A 17,867-nucleotide genomic window follows, 5' to 3' on the forward strand; every position below is an offset into this window, starting at 1 on the left:
TCAGGGCTCATGTGTTTGAACAATTAGTGCTTGAAGTGAATTAGGTTGTGAGCACGCTTGACAACGCCACAGATCGTGTTGGGGTGGGGTGTGGGTGTGTGTGTGTGTGGGGGGGGGAGGCTTAGCACTCAGCACAGTTGCTGCTTGTTGATGTTGTTCTGCGAGCCTCCAGGAAGCCTAAATGTAATTGTGACATGGATCATTTAATACCTCTGAAGCAGTTCGCCTGACAGTCATTTCTCTGACGGTTTTTCGTTAACAAGTTCAGAGCAGCTGTTCATACAGCTCACAGCTACATTTTTGGCAAATATTGTAATAAGCTACTTTATATTCTCCCTTGTAGGGTAAACTTCAAAAATAGGCATGCTATGATAGAAAGATCATGACCACCACACAGTGCAGTGTGTTTTCCACATTGGAGAAGTCACTTTCAGAAGTTATATACAGTGAAATTCAATAATAGTGACCCAATTGTTATTCAGTATTAGAGTGAAGAGTATGTAATGTAACACTAGTTGTTACCTATATGAGTATTACTCTAGTAATTGCCCCATTTTTTTTAAATATGAACAATTAAGCCAAAGGATTTGTAGTTATTGTCAAGTTAAAGAAAGCTTAAATAAGCTCAACTCTCTGTCATGCTGTGCCATGGATATTACAGAATAAAGTTAATCAAAGAAGTACTTGAAAGTCACTTCTCCTGCCTCAAGTGTCCACGTTTATTTATAGAGGAGAGGACAGCATCCCGCTGTTTTATATTTTCTTATGATTGCAAGAAAGTTAAAAAACCCTTGATGGTGTACGCCCCAAACCTCTAAATCACAGAAGCGTGGAGCCTGTCTTACGTGTGACCGTTATAAAACATTTGAAGTTGTCTCGAGAGATCGCAAGTGTACTGACTCAAAATATTCCAGCAGTGGTGTATTTTTGTAGCTATGGCTGTACAGTAAGATATTGTAATATAGTAATCTTGCACACTTTGCCATTTCGTTCCCTATGACCTACTGTATTAGTGAAGATTTATTTTTTAATGCAGTGCCCTGCACCCTAAAAGCACTTTATACTCTTGCTACTGCAGCTAATGTGCATAATAAGCAGGAATTTAAGATACCTGCCCGACCAGGCTGATGTGCAATAATAGGGTTAGAGAAAGTCGGAAAGAGATTAAATGAAAGGAAGACAAACAAATAAAAACAGAGAAAGAAAGAAAGAAAAGAGCAGATGGAAGGAAAGACAGAAGCATTAGCAGAAAGCTTCTGTATAATTGATTGTTTAATCTGATTTGAAGGGTGGTGGGCTGTAGGCATAGCACAGTATGAGGTTGCCCTGATCCTTTGTTCATTTTTCATACGCGCCCAGTGATCCCGTCAATCCTTGTTTAACACGTTTGTCTCCCCGGGCATGTGACCTGACCCCTCGCCACATCCCTGGCCCTCGCTCTGGATCAGGTGGCATCCGTGTTGTTGTTGTTGTGGCTCGCCCGTGCTTTCACTGGTACAGTACGTCCATCCCCAGTGTCAGAGTGGTCCGCAGAAAAAATTATAATAATAAAAAGGGAAAAAAAGGTCATCCTCTTTAATCTTTGGTCTGGGCTCATGCCAAAGTCATGTGACCGATCACATGACCTTTGATCCCTCTCCATCCCACTCCCACTTCAGTAGTGCCAGCTGTTGTTGAGTGTGAAACAGACACTGACCAAAAAAAATAAATAAATGCAAATAGATTTTCTGTCACAAAGCCTCTCACTGGTCAGCACATTATCCATCTCTTAGTAGTGAGTTTCATCATTTTCACTGTGAAAACATCACCCAGTTTTACATTTATATTGAATAAGTGATTTCCATCTGCCAATTTCAGTTTATTTATTGGAAGAGATTATAATTTAGTGTTTCCAGACCAAGTTTATCTAGATTTGCTTGTCAATACAGTGCTCTTAAAGGATTGTTTCATATGCTTAGTATGAAGACATATATGGTATCTTCTAGAAGGTCTGTGTGATGTGCTATAAAAGGGCTGTGAGCAACTGTCCCTCGAGGAAGATCCAAGAAGAGGACGTTTACAGTGTGCATAACATCTCAAGACATCTCAAGACATCTTGAGACGTTTGTCCCATGTGGATTCCTGCAGGAGACTTACGAGAAATGTGACCTCATACAGAAGTGCCTGTACTGTGCTTTTAATGTGCATAACTGTAGAAGATGGCTCGTGTGACAGTACATTCAAAATAATGTTTTATTTGACAACTAAAGTTAAGAGACGTTTTTATTACTTTTTTATTTAATATTTTTAATCTACATCATCTGAAGACTAGGTTATTTTTAAGCTCAACAGCTGTGGCCTTTCTCCGACATGGAAATTGTGTCAACAGTTATTTACAGAAATGGCGAACGGAGGGATCGAACTTAACGGGCCAAGTGGATATCGTCCCCTTGAGCTGTGCCCCCATCCTGGAGGCTGGTTGCTTTGGAAGCCCAGGAGTAGCCCAGATTGAGTTTCCCGTGCCCCCCGTAGGAGAGCAAGAGGGGGTTATTCCAGGGTTGGGATACTGTTACATCTGCGTAATGTTCGAGAATAAAGGGTGTGACCCTCTCTCTCTCTCTCTCTCTCTCTCTCTCTCACACTCTCTCTCTCTCTCTCTCTCTCTCTCTGTCTCACTCGCGCTTTCTAAATTTGAGCTTAAGACATGGCATTACAAGGGGTTTACATGCTTTAAGGATTCAGTCAGTCTTAGTAACACAAACACACACAAAAACATGACAGTGGTTTCATATCTGGAGTTACAGTAATTCATTCATCAGTAGAGATGATGTTTCCAAAGCATTCACTTGGCACCACAACCCTAACCAATCAACATCATGAGAACTCTCTACATAAATTAGATATACGTAGTTCCATATACAGTATATAATGAACATATACACGCAAGTGTTTAAATATTCATTACCAGATATATACGTTTAAAAAGGAAAGAGAGTGGAAAATAAATGTTTCCGGAACTTTACATAAGTGCATAGCAATCAGTATCTATGGCAGATCATATTTTTTCCCTTGACTTTCTACATGTATCAGCTTAGTATTGAATATGAATAAAACATATTGTGTTTCTTATCTACAGAAAATCTACAGGAAATCATTGCATTTCGTTGTGTGTGAAGCATCACGCAGGGCCTGCATAAGCCATTACCACATGCAGGTTTTTTTTAATGATATGCAGTGCTGTTCTATCTCCGGAGCGCTAAAAGCTGGTGCTCTATGACTATGATTTATTGAGGAGTGAATTGAATGTTAATGTGGTAGCGAATGTTTTTAATAACGGTTGTGCACTGTCTGCCTCGTCGAAATATGCTGGATATACTTTCATATACCTTCCCAGATGATCAAATCACTAGTCTTGAAAAATGCCTTTTTTATTTTTTGTTTATATCTTGTGACTCAGTCCTGCCTCTTGTAAAAATGTTGGTGAGCATTGTCAGATCCGAGGGTGATACAGTGATGACGGTTTTCGCGCTGCATAACAAGATGATCTCATAGCTCATGTAGGCACCAACTAAGCAAGTGCTTATTGGAGCCTCTTAAGTGCGATTTTTCGCAGGAAGAGTGTGAAATCCCGAGGAAGAGGCTCCAAATTACCCCCAGTTCAGTTCTGTGTACGCAGAGGCTCTGAAAAGCGACTGCCGGTGGAATACTGCGAGAGGCAAAGCATACTCCACTTGAGCCTGCACTTGTGCTTTTGTGAGTGGGGAGCCAAACCACACATAGACACACATGCACACGCACACACACACGAACACACACACACACACACAGACACACACACACACAAAGGCTGGTTAGCCCCCCCACTCCGTACTCTCGTCAGAGTGGATATACACACCTGTGCTCTGTGAGTGTGTTCCTCGTTGTTCCACTTCACTGACCAACCATCCGCTCCACTCCTCTCAACATTTGCATGAGATTCGAACACCTGAGAGTGGCATGCAAATCTGCGTCACAGCTCCAACAGCAGGCCCTATATCTCAGTGCTGTTGTGCTTCCAGAAAGCCACTGTTGTGCGTAAATATATCTAACAGTCGGCTTCTACAGTAAAATTCTCTTGATACAAGATATCCTCTGTAGTATTTAACTCAACCATTAAGTACAGCATGATACACTTATTATCTATGTGTAATTGCAACTGGATACTCAGTACTTACATAAGCCTGAAACGAACTCTAATCCTGACACTAACGCTACCCTTAATGACATGTAATACCCGTAGTGTTACTCTTGATTACTGCATATGTTGCACACTACTGTGTATTGTAGTTGCAGTGGATGGAGGTCTATAGAACAGTGAGACAAATCCTATCCTGTTGTTTGAGAAGGCTTAGATTAATCGAGAACTCAACTCAAGACTCATTCTAGGACTCTAAGTAAAGCTTGTTTTTTTTCTTCTGTCCTTAAGGATCTTATTTTCATTGCCAATAGATAATTTGACTCCCAGCTGCGTTTCTGGTGATGATTTGCACTGAATCCCCCCAAAAAACATTCTCTGCTCGGTATATGAAATGCACCCAATATGTAGGGAATATGTATGTAGGGAAGTCACTATTTCTGTCCTTGGAGTCACTGCAGTCAGGAACATGTCAGAAATAATTGATGATTCTCTATCAGTGCAGCAGGGAGAAGATGGGGTGAGACTGAGCTCAGATCAGGGACTCTCTATTATAGAACACCAGACGGTCTGCCTATCTGCCTGTCTTGACTTTCTTTTCACTTATTTGTCCATGGTAACGTAATCACTCAAGTTTCCAGGAGTTGGCCTCCTTCTTAGTGGACAAGAGTTGCTGAGTGTCCTGCCTTAACTTTAGCCTTACTTTTCAACTTTTTTCCCCCTCTCTGCTTCATTAATAGCCTGAATACTCTATCACGAGATAGTGCTTTTCTCTCTCAGGATGTTATGCACTTCGAACTATCAATTATCGCTGATTAACAATCCACCACACCAACCCACATGTCTGACTCAAAAATAGTAACAGTGAGGGCAAAGTCAAGCTGGGGCCACAGACTCATGACCGTCATGGCGAGGGGTCCCATGAATGGAGACAAGGGCGCTATTAAGCTCGGAACACAGAGGAACAGTCATGAGGAGGGAGGACAGTTCCCGGAGGCTCTGTGTGAGCGTCTCTGTTGTATCTGAAACAGAGTCCATTCCCCGGCTAGGCTCCAGGGGGATTCTGGTTTGGATGGGCCTTTGTAGCTTCTGTTAAGTTGTTGTAAAAAAAAAAACGTGCTTACCATGAGCAGAAAGGCATTTCGGCGTGAAATACAGAGGGATGAAAAAAAGTTGGGAAAAAAATGCGGGTTGTAGAAGGGAGAAGAGAGAGAGAGAGATGATTTTGCTGCCCTGCATTTCAAAGTGGACTTGTACCGACGGGTAATACTTCTTCCCCAACTAGCTGACCTCTGTCACAACGAGTCGTGTTGAACTGTGCACGATCAGCTCTAGGCAAACATCACATCTTTTCTCAGATAAGTAGCAGTTTAATGGAAACAGTGCAGGCCATCTTTGGTCACGAGTTTCAAAAACCATGAATTCACACAAGTTCATCAACCAAGTCATCTGACATCTTCAGTACAATATTTGGCCTGAAATAGAGATCCTGCAGCTTGTAGCCTTTTAACATTAAAGATTCCGAGAGCTTCACAGCTCTTTTAGCTTTCTAATAAGCTGTAATGGGAACTAGAGGGAATCTCAACTAATTTCCCGTTTTTTCTTTTGAGGGCTCTAATACAGAAGAATCAGATTATGGTAATTGATATTCTAAACTTGTTCAAGCATGCCCAAGGCAAAAACCCATTTTTATTAAATCATACAAGATGACTAACTTTTTCTTGTCCATCTAAGCAGAATTTTTCTCAGACTGCTGTGAATAGGGAAGGGAACTCTAGAGAGAGGTTCTCGTAAAGGCTTCTCTCACTTTTTTAACATTCTTCTCTGCAGTATTTTATGATGTGCGCTCGCCACCCAGCTTGATATAAACCATGCAAAACAGTTTGGCTTTGCCCCTGGCCATGGTTTTCAAGTTAGCTCACAAGTATCACTGAATATGTAGATTTCTCCCTCCACCACAAGACTTGGTGCACACTGTTTGTCCAATGTATCGTATCTGCATGAACCATTTTCTTGATGCATTTAGTGCCCTATTTTCTCCGTTTCTTAGATTGGAGTTAGCCGTGTCGAAGATGGCCACGAGAAAATCAATGTCATTCAAAGGTTGTGATATTTAATAGGAATCTGTTTTAATGGCCATGGCGAGTGGTGACACACAGAGGAGCACAAGGATTTGGAAACGGTATCCTCGCATGTGACTGGAATTTATTTCGTGCTTTTCAGCTCACTCCTGAAAAACCTTCCCCTGCAAATGTCTTGATGACAGAATCCCCGCAGGAGTCCATCTTCTCCTCTCCTGCAGTATGCTCTCCGGCAGCCCGGCCTCTCCCGTTCAGTGAGCTCACTGGCGAGAGAAAGAGAGACGGAGACGAATCTGCATGATCCCAGAGTAAATGACAAAGCCTTGTCCAAACAATTAGCTCGCAATAATAAGTGGCCCGCTGCCAGCATGTCCTTACCATTGCAAGGGAAGGACAATGGTGTAAATCGGTCATCTTCTCGATGCTACAATGGATCCAGTGTTTGCAATGTCGTTATCTGTGGAGAGCTCTAAACAGAACCGTGAATAAGACGTGTCCGTCATCATTCGTTTGCTTGTTTTGTTTTTTAGCATGACGAGTGGAACTGCAGGTCACTGGGAGACAGATACAGGCTGTTAAAATGTGACATACACATCAGTTTTCTTTTGTTTTGCCTGAAATCCACAAGACAGAAGACAGAATACATTATTGTTCTGTAAATAATTAGGTTGTGTAGATCGCAGGGAAAACATTTTAGTCACTGTGTTGTGTACCGGTGTTCAGCGAAGTGAACAGTGGTAATACAACAGCAACACAGCAAGGACCCCCTCACTGTGTTCCACTGTTAGAAAGGAATGCTGAAACGCTTTGTGCTATTAACACTTATTTTACATCGACCTCTTTAGTTACGTGTCCTTGATGTCCTTGAATCCGCGTGCCCGAGGAGACGATGTTGTAGCGGATGGCTCTCTCCTCTAAACGACTAAACAGGATCTGTGGCTTGAAAGTATTCACCGCAGTGGTTAATGGGTTTAGTGTGTATGTCAGACAAATTCTTCAGCAAGCCAGCCTGAAAGTATCATTACATTTTGGGTATTAGTCGTACATTAGGGCCCTTGGCACTCTGGCTTCCACTTCAATGTTTGTTTGTTTTGCTGGTTTGGTTTGGATTTTGGAACTTCATGGAAATAAGGCTTGACTTCATTTCACCAAAAAAAAAAAAAAATTGGTTTAGTTCACTCTGCATAATTGAAAAGAAGAAATGCCATATGGGTTGTGGTCTCAAACCGCACCATAATCCATGACAGCCCTAAACAAAGTGTTGGCACGGTGGCGGCACTCAGGACACAACCAACCCTCCCACCCTTGTCCGCATTTCAGGCGAAATACGTCACATCAGCTCTGCGCTCTTCGCTGAGTGTATCCCTCTTCTTTTCTTTTCTGCCGCAACACGCACACACAAAACAAGAAGAAAAAGTGAAAGAAAGAAAAAACGACGTTTTCCAAAGACGGTGAGATTACGTAACCAGGCCCGGGGCCTTAATAGTCGGTAAAACCAGATTATTGTGGATTATCTTTTCGCGCAGACCCACCTACCTCCTCCTCCCCTCCTCCTCCTCCTCCTCTGCTGGGGTGGCCGTAGGGCTGGGCCCTGGTGAGTGATGCCGAGTAAACACTGGAGCCAGATGGGGGGAAAAGCTAAGCTGCTTAGAGTCACATTAATCATGTGGCTAAGTTGCCATCAATGGTGTGGAATCCCATGCTAAGGGGTGCACACGTACACAAACACTTGAACTCACGCATGCAGAAGCGAGCGAGCGAGCACTCACACACACACTCATATGTACACTCACACACAAACGCACACAAAAGTGTGCATTCACACAATTATGCCTGCTCATACACTTCATCCCCTCCTCTTTGTCTCTCTCTCTCTCCCTGTCTCTGTGCCTCTCTCTCTCTTTCTGTGCCTCTCTCTCTCTCTCTCTCTCTCTCTCTCTCTTTATCAGTGACTCTCTTTCTTGCTTTCGCTCTCTGTCACACACAAACACCTACACAGCAACGCAGGCACAGCAAACTCCCAAATTTGTGTTAAGGGCACTGAAATTGCAGCCTTACTACCCCAAACTGGCACCGCCCATCAGATAAATGGAATGACCAATTGCACACATATTCTAATGGCACTCGCACAGCGTAAGAGATTAGGGAATCAATGTCGCACACATGCCCCTATTTTCCTCAGCGGTGAGTCTTTCTCACTGACATCTGGATATGAACACATCTCTCGAAATCCTCCAAAATCATTTAGGTGTGCGCCGGTTGTAGCATAAGCTTAGAGCATCCGCACACACAGACACGACCAGCACCTGTCATGCTAACCTTGTACTGTTAGCATGACAAAGCATCTGAAAAGCATTACACAATGTTTACACAGCAAGGGCCTGGGATATGGCACTGCAAAAGGGTTTAGTTCTATGTAAGGGAGAGAGGAGAGAGGCATTTCTATTTGTGTCAAAAGTTTGAAGCGTTGTATTTCACCACGCTCGCTTTCAGACCGTTTCACCATTTGTTTATGTGCTTGTCTTTCTGTTTATTTATTTATTTTTTCCTTCTGTGCAGTCACATCCCATGAGAGGCTATTGCATGAATGTATTTACCAACATGAATATTCAATAAATACCGCAGCTCCGAACAAAGGAAGCAATCACTGATTTATTTAGCAGTGCGTTTGCCATGCCACGCCACCACGTATCCGCCCGCGCTGTCTCGCATCCGCAGAGTGACAGCGATATTTTTGGGTAGGGCCACAGCAACCAGCACACCCCACAAGAGAAGAAAATAAAAGCGAACCTGTCCCAGCTACTGGATATAGAAAGGGAAAGATCAATAACAGATAGTTGCTTTAGGTTATTCCATCAAGTCCTGCTTTTCCCGGGGTGTATAGCTGCTGTGATAGTTCGGAATTAATTTGCATTTGAATGACTTGTGTAAGCGGTGGGCTGCACTGTACCGCGCTGCACTTCAAACGCTGCACATCTGAGGTTGCGTTGGTTGTGGTGAGTTTCTGGCCCTTTTCAAATGACACCTGGCTGCGTATCAGAGCTGTTTTGCTGGCTCGCTCCACGGCGTGCTGCAGAGGTGTGTGCTGTACTGTAGTTCCCACCACTCCCCCAGGCAGTGTGCACCCCCCCCCCCCCCCCCCCCTCCCAATCCTACTGTAAACCTCACCTTACCCCCACCCTGGAGGCGCTCACTAACTTTTCCCTTCATCTTACCAACCCCCCCCCCCCCACACACACACACACACACACACACACACGCACACACACACTCACAGACACTCTCCTCCTCATCCTTCCGACTCCTTCTTATTAAGACCTCTTCTTCTTTTTCCTTCACCTCTCTGTCTGTCTTTCTCCCCCTCTGTCTCCTAAGCTCTGTTGCGCTTTCTCTACCAAATATTCTTTCATGGTCTTCTCTCTCTTTCTCTCTGTCTCTCTCTCTCCCTCTTTCTCTTAGATGCCCCCTTTCCTCTCTCCTTCTCTCACTCTGCTGCTCTCAGGTCTTATTCTTGTCTCTCACTTTCTTCATCCTGCTTAAATCAGCATTTCTGTTTTGCTTATGAGTGTTTGGCATGTTGGCCCTCTCACACCTGTCACTCACCACCTCCTCAGGCGCCTCTCCCACTGATCTCAGGTCAGGCTGCAGGGGTCATGATGAACTCCTGGCCGACTCAGTCATCTCCAAGGCCTTCTGATGCAGTGTGCATCACAGATCAAAGACATGAGGGCAAAGACTTGGTCGTTTTTTTACTGTAAGCCTTTGGTTCATAGTTGATTTTTTTTATTTTTTTTCAAAAAACGAACAAAAAAGACAACAAGCTTTGTTGACTGGAGGATATTTGAATGTGAACAAATTCATTAGTGTAGTTTACAACTTGTTCCAGACATGCAGAACATCTCACAGTACTCTTTGTAGAGACTGACACAGAATGTGCTTTTCGTGAATTGTTATTTTCCTTAGTTTAGCTCATTTTAGGCCGCCATACAATATGGAGTGTACTTCACAGTATGACGGAGCATAGCTGGCAGATCCAAGTTCGCTGTATGTATTTTTAATTTTTCCAAAGCGCTTGCGCTTCTGTGCCTTGCTTCCATCACTGAAATAGAATGTTGAATTAGAGAGAGATGTGTGTGAGTGTGTGTGTGTGTGTGTGGGGGAGGGGTGTGTGTGTGTGTGTGTGTGTGTGTGTGTGTGTGTGTGTGTGTGTGTGTGTGTGTGTGTGTGTGTGTGTGTGTGTGTGTGTGTGTGTAGCTGTAGCAATTAAGATCTGAATGTGCTCATTCTCCGCCTGGGCCAAAGCGAGCGAGATCAGTGTGAATAGCGTAACTGATTATCCAGGACAGAGCGGAGGGGAAGTGGATGGTGCCAGACAAAAGGACTCACACATAAACAAGAGCAGGATGGCGCTACTGGGCGTACTGGTGCTAGGGGAGGGGAGGAGTGTGGGTGGGTGGGTGGTGGCGTTGGATGTAGGGTGGTGGGGACAACAGTACTGAAGGCCCAGCAGCACCAGTTATCTGGTGGTAGGCCAGAGGCCGCGTGTAAATAATAATCCACCCTATCTGCGACTGGATCCGTTTCTCCAGTACGTGTCATGAGGTGAGGTTGTCAGCAGTGGATGATGACTCAGCAGTCTGAAAGACTTTCTCTGAACAAGAGTTGCCCTTGCTTGGGTTCTAACCAGATAATGAAGGGTTTGAGTATGAAGCTTAGTATGAAGGATTACTTTTATTTGCAATAGTGTAAGAATATGCTCAATAAACGAATCGTGAAAGGACGTAATTTTCTTCACTGTCCATACAAATATGTGTTGTACTGGATCATGTCACTGATGTCATTTAAAAAGGAAACGATCGTTATGGCATACGTACACATAATCCCATTGTAGTATGTTGTCCTCCATATACTGTACTTCCCATAGCATATCCACCGTCTTTCAACTAGGGCCTTTCCGCCTGATTCCATCTCGGGGATTAAATGCTTTAACGTCTAGATTTCACGTAACCCAGTTAATTACGTTGGGACAGGTAGTGGCATGTCCCATATTGATTTGCTTTCAGGGATGGGATTAAAGCCGTCTGCAGACTCGGTGCAGGCTCACACGCTTCTGTAATGGAATTCACTCCACCGGCGGCCAGTGGGGTTCTGCTCCGAGGCTTTTTGACAGCGTTAGTCCTCTTAGGTGGTGCTGGAGATCTCCGTCTAGTAATCCAGCAGGATTAGTTTGGTAGATAGTAGCGAGTGTCTGAGGGGGAGGGGGGGGGGGGGGGGGGGGGGGGGGGCAGGGTATCCTTATTATCAGCATCACTCTTATTTTTTATATTCTTGACATCCACAATTGTGGAGGGAGGGGGGGATTTTCAAAAGACAAACCAAACCAAAGACGGATAAGGGGGACATAAATTAAATGACAGAACGGATTACGTGAGCAGAGACAATCAATATCTGGTGAGGCTTACGCTCCTCACTCTATAGCACCCTGAGGAACTGCATTTGACAGACCTCCCTTTTTAATGCACTTTGGTGCTTTGGAAAATAGCCTTTGCACCTCCACTCCAATCTCTCTCTCTCCTTCTCTCTGAGGTCTCAGTCTCTTTTGCCGTGTCTCTGAAGCCATCAGATTCATCATGGATTGTCGGCAGAGCAGTCAGGCTTTTATCCGCCATGCTGAGCGACTCTGGCCGCCATCGATCTGCCTCAATGACAGAATCATCAGGACGAGGATGAAGTGTAGGGATGAGGGGAGGGGAGTGGGGAAGCGCGGCTAACATCTGAAAGAGTGAATGTCAACACGTTCTTGTGTCATTTTAAAGAGCCGCAATAAAAATCGATAGGCATTGCTGTCTCCCACTGCCCTCCTGGACCGCAGCAAAATTGTTTTGTTGCGCCCAGCAGCAGCGGCCTCTTTGATATTTCAGATGATCTCAAGGATGGCTTTGGTTTATCCCAGCTGGCTGGAAAGGGTCCCTGTAGTAGTTTATTTCCTCCGGCAGCTAATAAATAAAGGACTAAAAAACAAGCGGATGGTCCTTCAAAAAGCCTTGTGCCTCAGGTAGGCGTCCCGGCCCTCTTGTCATGGGTAGTGCTGGATGCATCAGGGACATATGGCCCCAGCCACAGGCGCAGGGGCCGGGGAGCTCTGACACGAGGCTCGGTGGTCTGACACACGCCTGTTGCCACGGAAGCTATTGCTCAGTGATGTTGTGTTATGTTCGCCAAATGGAACTGGAGAACTCAAGCGCAAGAATGAACCAGCCGCATGGCACACAAAAAAAGAAGGGCGCTGTACTACACTAAGTGTTTTACTTTCTGTTCTAAAAAAGACATTGTTTGTGATCCGACACAGGTTTTCATCTAGTATCCCAAGAGGTTACAGAAATAAATTGTATTTCTGTATATATATGAGCAGCGGTAACCTTGGTAACCTTGGGGTAACCTTAAAAGCTGAGCTGCGTCTCCATTTTGACTCTTTGGAGACCTTAGTTGTGCTGAACACTGGACGACCAGGAGCCAAAGGGTACCGGGGCCGTCTGAGAAGTCAGCATTCTGCCGAATGAAATAGAAATGTTAATATGACCCCAGATATGAATGCGGGGAGATCAAGCCTCACCACTGCTGGCTGCTGAGCCAGCACTTGGCCTGAAGACCTTGTGAGTAACAAGGGCCTCAGAAGCAAAACACCTCCCCTGGTCATTAGGGCGGCAACACTCAACTCCACAGTACTGGAGTAATAAGCATCTGCATTAATTACATAATAATTCTTTATCTCTACACAAACGGCAGTCAGGGGGGTCATTAAAGCGGCCTGATGAACACTCTGTCAGTTATTCTCAAATGTAGATTGATACACCAGCCGGATCTCCCCCTGGGCTCTGCCTTGAAATCATGAAATATAGATTTTATGCATACTTGACTGTACGTACTAATGACTGCCTCGGAACTGAGCTGGATTTGTGTGGTGTTTATTACGCACGGGACACAATGTGGTGTAAATAATTACAATGATAATGTATTGGGCTATTGGGTCTGAGGGGTGGTGGGAGCTTCTTGGCGCAGGAACAGCTAGGACTCTAAGGCAACACTGGAATGACATTGATGGATGACATCAAGCCTAATAGTTCCTAGCCGTCTCTGGATGAGATGGATGAGAGGATGATTGATGAGATCAATCTCACTGTTTTTACATGAAAATCTTTAGCTCATCAGCAAGAGCTTGTCATTAAGGCCTTACGTTTAGAACGAGCATTTCGTAGCTGTGAATGAGTGTTATTTATTTCCCGGGGCACTGAAACGCAACCATTTTAGCAGTGGCTTCACCTCAATTCTCAATCCATCTGAGCATCTCTTGAAAGTTGAACTTGTTTTATTTTTTTTATTTTTTCGGGGTGGATTGGTTTGACTTTTGCACTCTCATCATCAGAGGCAGATGGAAGCCCTAAAGACCTCTTAGATGCCGTAGGAACTGAGAATCATGGGAGTCCATGATGTCCATCCCCCTCTCTCTTGTTCTTTCTTTCTTTCTCTCTCTCTCGCTCATTCTCTCTGAGTAGACAGGACAGCCAGTGCATGATTTTTATTAAGCCTTAACTGCTCAGTTGCAAGTCAGTCACACACGAACACACACACAGATACATACACACGGACATTTACAATACCCAAGTCCAGTGCCTGTCTAAGGAAGATATGTTTATCTAGTGTAATGTTAATGTAGTGTAGTATTAGTTAAGTTAAGAAAGTAAGTAGTTATTTTACTCCCCAAAGTATTTCCATCCGTATGCTTTGAGAGTGAGGTTTAGTTACCTATTAGCAGATTGGTCTGTGCTATGACCGAGACTCCGCTCTGTGAGGGGGCATCAGCAGGGGGGAGGCAGCCTCACCTGCTCCCCCATCAGAGGCTGCGCCAAAGAGGCCCCTCACCTGCCGAGGCTGTAGGAGGCCTCCGGGGGCCAAGGGCCTATTTATATCCTGTCGATACGGAGGCCTAGCCAAAGCAAAAAGAAAGAGAGAGAGTAGAAGAAGAGAGGATTATTTGCAACCAATATAAAGGCTATGCCCTGGAGGGTTGCTGGGCAGCCAACTGTGCGGATGCTGCCAAGAGATCGTTTATTTTCAGGTGGAGTGGAGTAGCGTCGGGTGTCCTGGCGGATAGAGATATTTTCGCCTTGCGATGTCCTGGCAGGAGGACCCTCCCCAACCCCCTACCCCTCAGCCTCAGGCGGTACGGGGGGTGTCAGGCGTAGAAAAGCTTCACCTGCAGGAGGTGGGAAAGGGAGGGGGGCGCAGAGGAGACTTATCAAGCTGGCAGTTTATAAATTAGCCCCAACGCCCAATTAGAAATCCCCATCGCCACCCAGTAGAACCACAGGAAGTGTTTTTCCGGGGAAGAGGGCCAGTGGTTAAAGAATGGGATGCTGTCCAAGGCTTCTGTTTCTGTAAACAGCAGCCTGGCCATGGCTGCTTATTTGAGACTTTGGATCAGTTTGTAAAAATCACACTTACTTTGAGCAAGTACTTTTTTACTGTTTTCATAACAACAACAACAACAACAACAACAACAGTTACATTACCAAAAACAAAAACTTTATTTATTGTTCACATAAAGTGCACAGAAATCCTTAGAGGAGAGGTTGAGACATTAACTGTGGAATTCGTATGAAGTTGACAAGCTATGAAGACCACATGGTAGAAAATAAATAAGAATAATATACACTTCAAACTGTGTAGTTAAATCTATCCATTAATCTGTATTCCAATGACGTCATTCCAATGTGCTAGCTCATGGCATCATGGCATCATACAGTCAAATAGACTGAAGTGTGCAATGTTTTGTGACGCTCCCTCTAAGCACTTCAAAGCGAGTTCCCATCACTGAAGCAGGGGAGTAATTGAATGGAGGTAAGCCCCATGAGAGCTTCACGCAAAGCTCAATACCTGAGTATTATCAAGGCAGATTGTGAAGCCCAGTCTGGAAGAAGAGCCGTAGCAGCATTGCTGCACCATGTCGGGAGAGAGGAGCTCCACACCCTGCCTCCCCTCACAAAAACCAAAACCCGTTACCCTGTGGCAATAAGGACAGTGCCCTCCACACACCCTGGTGAAAATGGTACGGTGAAACTTGCTTGACTTAAGTGAAATATACATCAGCGGTGGCCGTAAAAATGTTGCGGCGTAGCTGAAGAAGCGGGGAGTTTGGCGGCGGCAGCGCTGCCTGCGTGGGGCCATCTGTCGGAGGCTTTAGCCGTCTTCCAGTGCAGTGGGGTTAATCCCGTGCAGGAGGGCCGTGGCCTACTTTAACTTTCTGCTCACTCACTGATCAGTGCATTAGTTATCCCACTCCGGGTCACGCTCACTGCCCACTGAAAAACGCCCCTTGCCCACTGGTGGGGCATACTTTAGGAGAGAGGGGTTAGAAGTGCTTGAGCTATTTGGTCAACTTGTGCCCCTCCCCTCATCTCAAGTACCACGCTGCCCTATTCCACAATGAGGGGGGCCCCCTCTCTCCATGCCACCTCCATCTCAAGTACTGTACTTCTCCTCTTCAATTCGCACAAAATCCCATGACATCTGCACGGAAGAGGTCCCGTATGAACTGCCAGCTTAAATTATTCATCTCCGGCAGAGGTCTCTTTCTTAAGAGCAGGGACAGGAATTGGGGATAGCAGCAACAAAAGCAGCAACAACAACAACAGAAAGCACTTTGTCTGAAGTGCCACGAGGACGGCCAGTGCTGGGTGAAGCACTATGTAGGTGTGTGGGCTAGTGTGTCACTCACTGGTGTCTCACTACCTGAGAGCAGGTTTGTAGGTGATTACAGATTAGCCGGGACGAGACTCGAGACTCTTTCGAGACATCCAGGCTCTCGGGAGTCAGGTTATGCAACCAAGGTTTTTTTAGTGGTTTGATACCAATACTGACCCATAGAAAAATAAGGTTTGCTGGTTTAAAATGCCTTTAAGTGTCTGTGTAAAACTCTCGTTGATGGTTAAAAACAACCTTCTTCGAAAAGTTGGCCATTCTTAAGCTGATAGCTTCAAAGGGGTTCTAAAAAGCCTTAACATCTCATCAAATCATTCTAAGTAGGACTTTTAGTGCTCTTTTATGTGGTTAGATAATGAGACTTTTAAAGTAGCCTGTTTATCTAAAGAGCAGTGCCTGGATTTGGGAAAGGGATATGGGGATCACCCCAGATTGGGGTAGCAGACCTGCAGCACAGAGTGTATTTCCGTTTAGGTGAAATGATACATCCGAAAATTCAGGGCGTCCATCAAGCCATGAGCACCCTGGCTTGATGGATGGAGGCTGCTCATTTATGCAGGTCACATGAATCAGGGGGAGAGGGGTTGACACGGCAGAGACCCCCAAACTGTGGCCAGGGCAGGGGACAGCGAGGGGACTGTGACAGCCAGGCGGGGCCCTCCCCCCCCCTTGGAGGCGTGGCTGGGTGAATGTTCCGGAAGCCAGCGGACATAACTGCCATGATCTGTTCTCTGGTTGCTGTGTGATGTTGTCAATTTTGCTATGACACAGAGTGTGGTGGTGTGTGTGTGTTTGTGTGGGTGATTGGTGTTCATGGCTTTCTTTGTTTATGCTTAAAATATTCATGACTTCCTTTTTGTCTTGCGGTCTCCCATCGCACACTTTACCCACCGTAGCTATGAACTTTTCAGGCTCACTCGAAGTTCACTGCGAGAAAGGCACAGGGCAAGAAGGGGCATCCATTTTGCATTCATCTCTGTTGTGGTGTTATGCAAGAGGAAGATGGTGCCATGTTTAATGAGGGAGGGGGTGACACAGTCGGTTTTGGGAATTGCAGGAATTTTACACATAGTCACACATAGCTCTGATGCATCAGATGTACTGTAAGTGAACTTGGATGTGTTCACAGATTGAAGGGGTTTCAGAAATATGCCTGATACATATCAGCAAAGACTTGGGAAAGAGGGAGAATTCAAAGCAAAGTTCACAAATGCTCCACATCCAGCTATACTAGTACATGAACAAAGTAAAACATATACAAATATTGATACCATGTTTCCCAGAGCTTACTGAAATATGTCATGTGCAAATTTTGTCAAGTCAATAGCTGTCATGGCATGTATAAACTATCCCTTGACTGAAACTGACATGAATCACAACATCTCATTTGACATAAATCACAACACTTATATCGCTTAATGTTTCTTTATGTTTAAGTTAATGGACTTGCCATGTTAACTCAGGCATTCAATTTTGTTTGCACAGGGGTCCGTGATGCCAAGCATAGTGTATTATTCAGTGCATGCAAAGTGCAAAAATACACAAAGTTCTGCAATAGACATTTCTTATGCTTTATTAATACTGACGTTAACGGTATGTAATAAAACACATAACACACTGGTAATGTAAAGCGTAGTGTACCCAGAGGGGGATGTAAACAGCAAACTGCAATGAAAACAACAGCAGTGAACAACACAAGCTCTGATTGGACAGGACAGATCGTGTTCTGGTTACCTTCATAATTTTTTTTTAAACACACCTTTCATGCTGTAGGTCTGTGGAGGGAAGCCATTTCAGGAAACAGGAAGTGTGTGTATGTTTGCAGGGTACCAGGGAGCAGCTGGCAGAGCTGTGCCACCTGAGTTTGGCACGAA

General features: G+C 44.8%; 1 protein-coding gene across 3 annotated transcripts in view; it reads left to right on the forward strand.

Moving 5' to 3' along the window:
- igsf11 (immunoglobulin superfamily member 11) overlaps positions 1–17,867 on the forward strand; it is a 58,381-nt gene that overhangs the window by 27,025 nt on the left and 13,489 nt on the right. Inside the window, exon 1 of one of the 3 annotated variants that reach the window (XM_080844653.1) lies at positions 9,956–9,988. The exons of the other annotated variants lie outside the window; for them this stretch is intronic. Coding sequence (XP_080700779.1) covers positions 9,958–9,988 — 31 coding nt within the window. The 5' untranslated portion in view covers positions 9,956–9,957. Of the gene's footprint in view, positions 1–9,955; positions 9,989–17,867 lie in introns of those variants that run through there. 3 annotated transcript variants of the gene reach the window in all.

This window comes from Sprattus sprattus (assembly GCF_963457725.1).
Source record: "Sprattus sprattus genome assembly, chromosome: 9".
Classification (NCBI taxonomy): domain Eukaryota; kingdom Metazoa; phylum Chordata; class Actinopteri; order Clupeiformes; family Clupeidae; genus Sprattus; species Sprattus sprattus.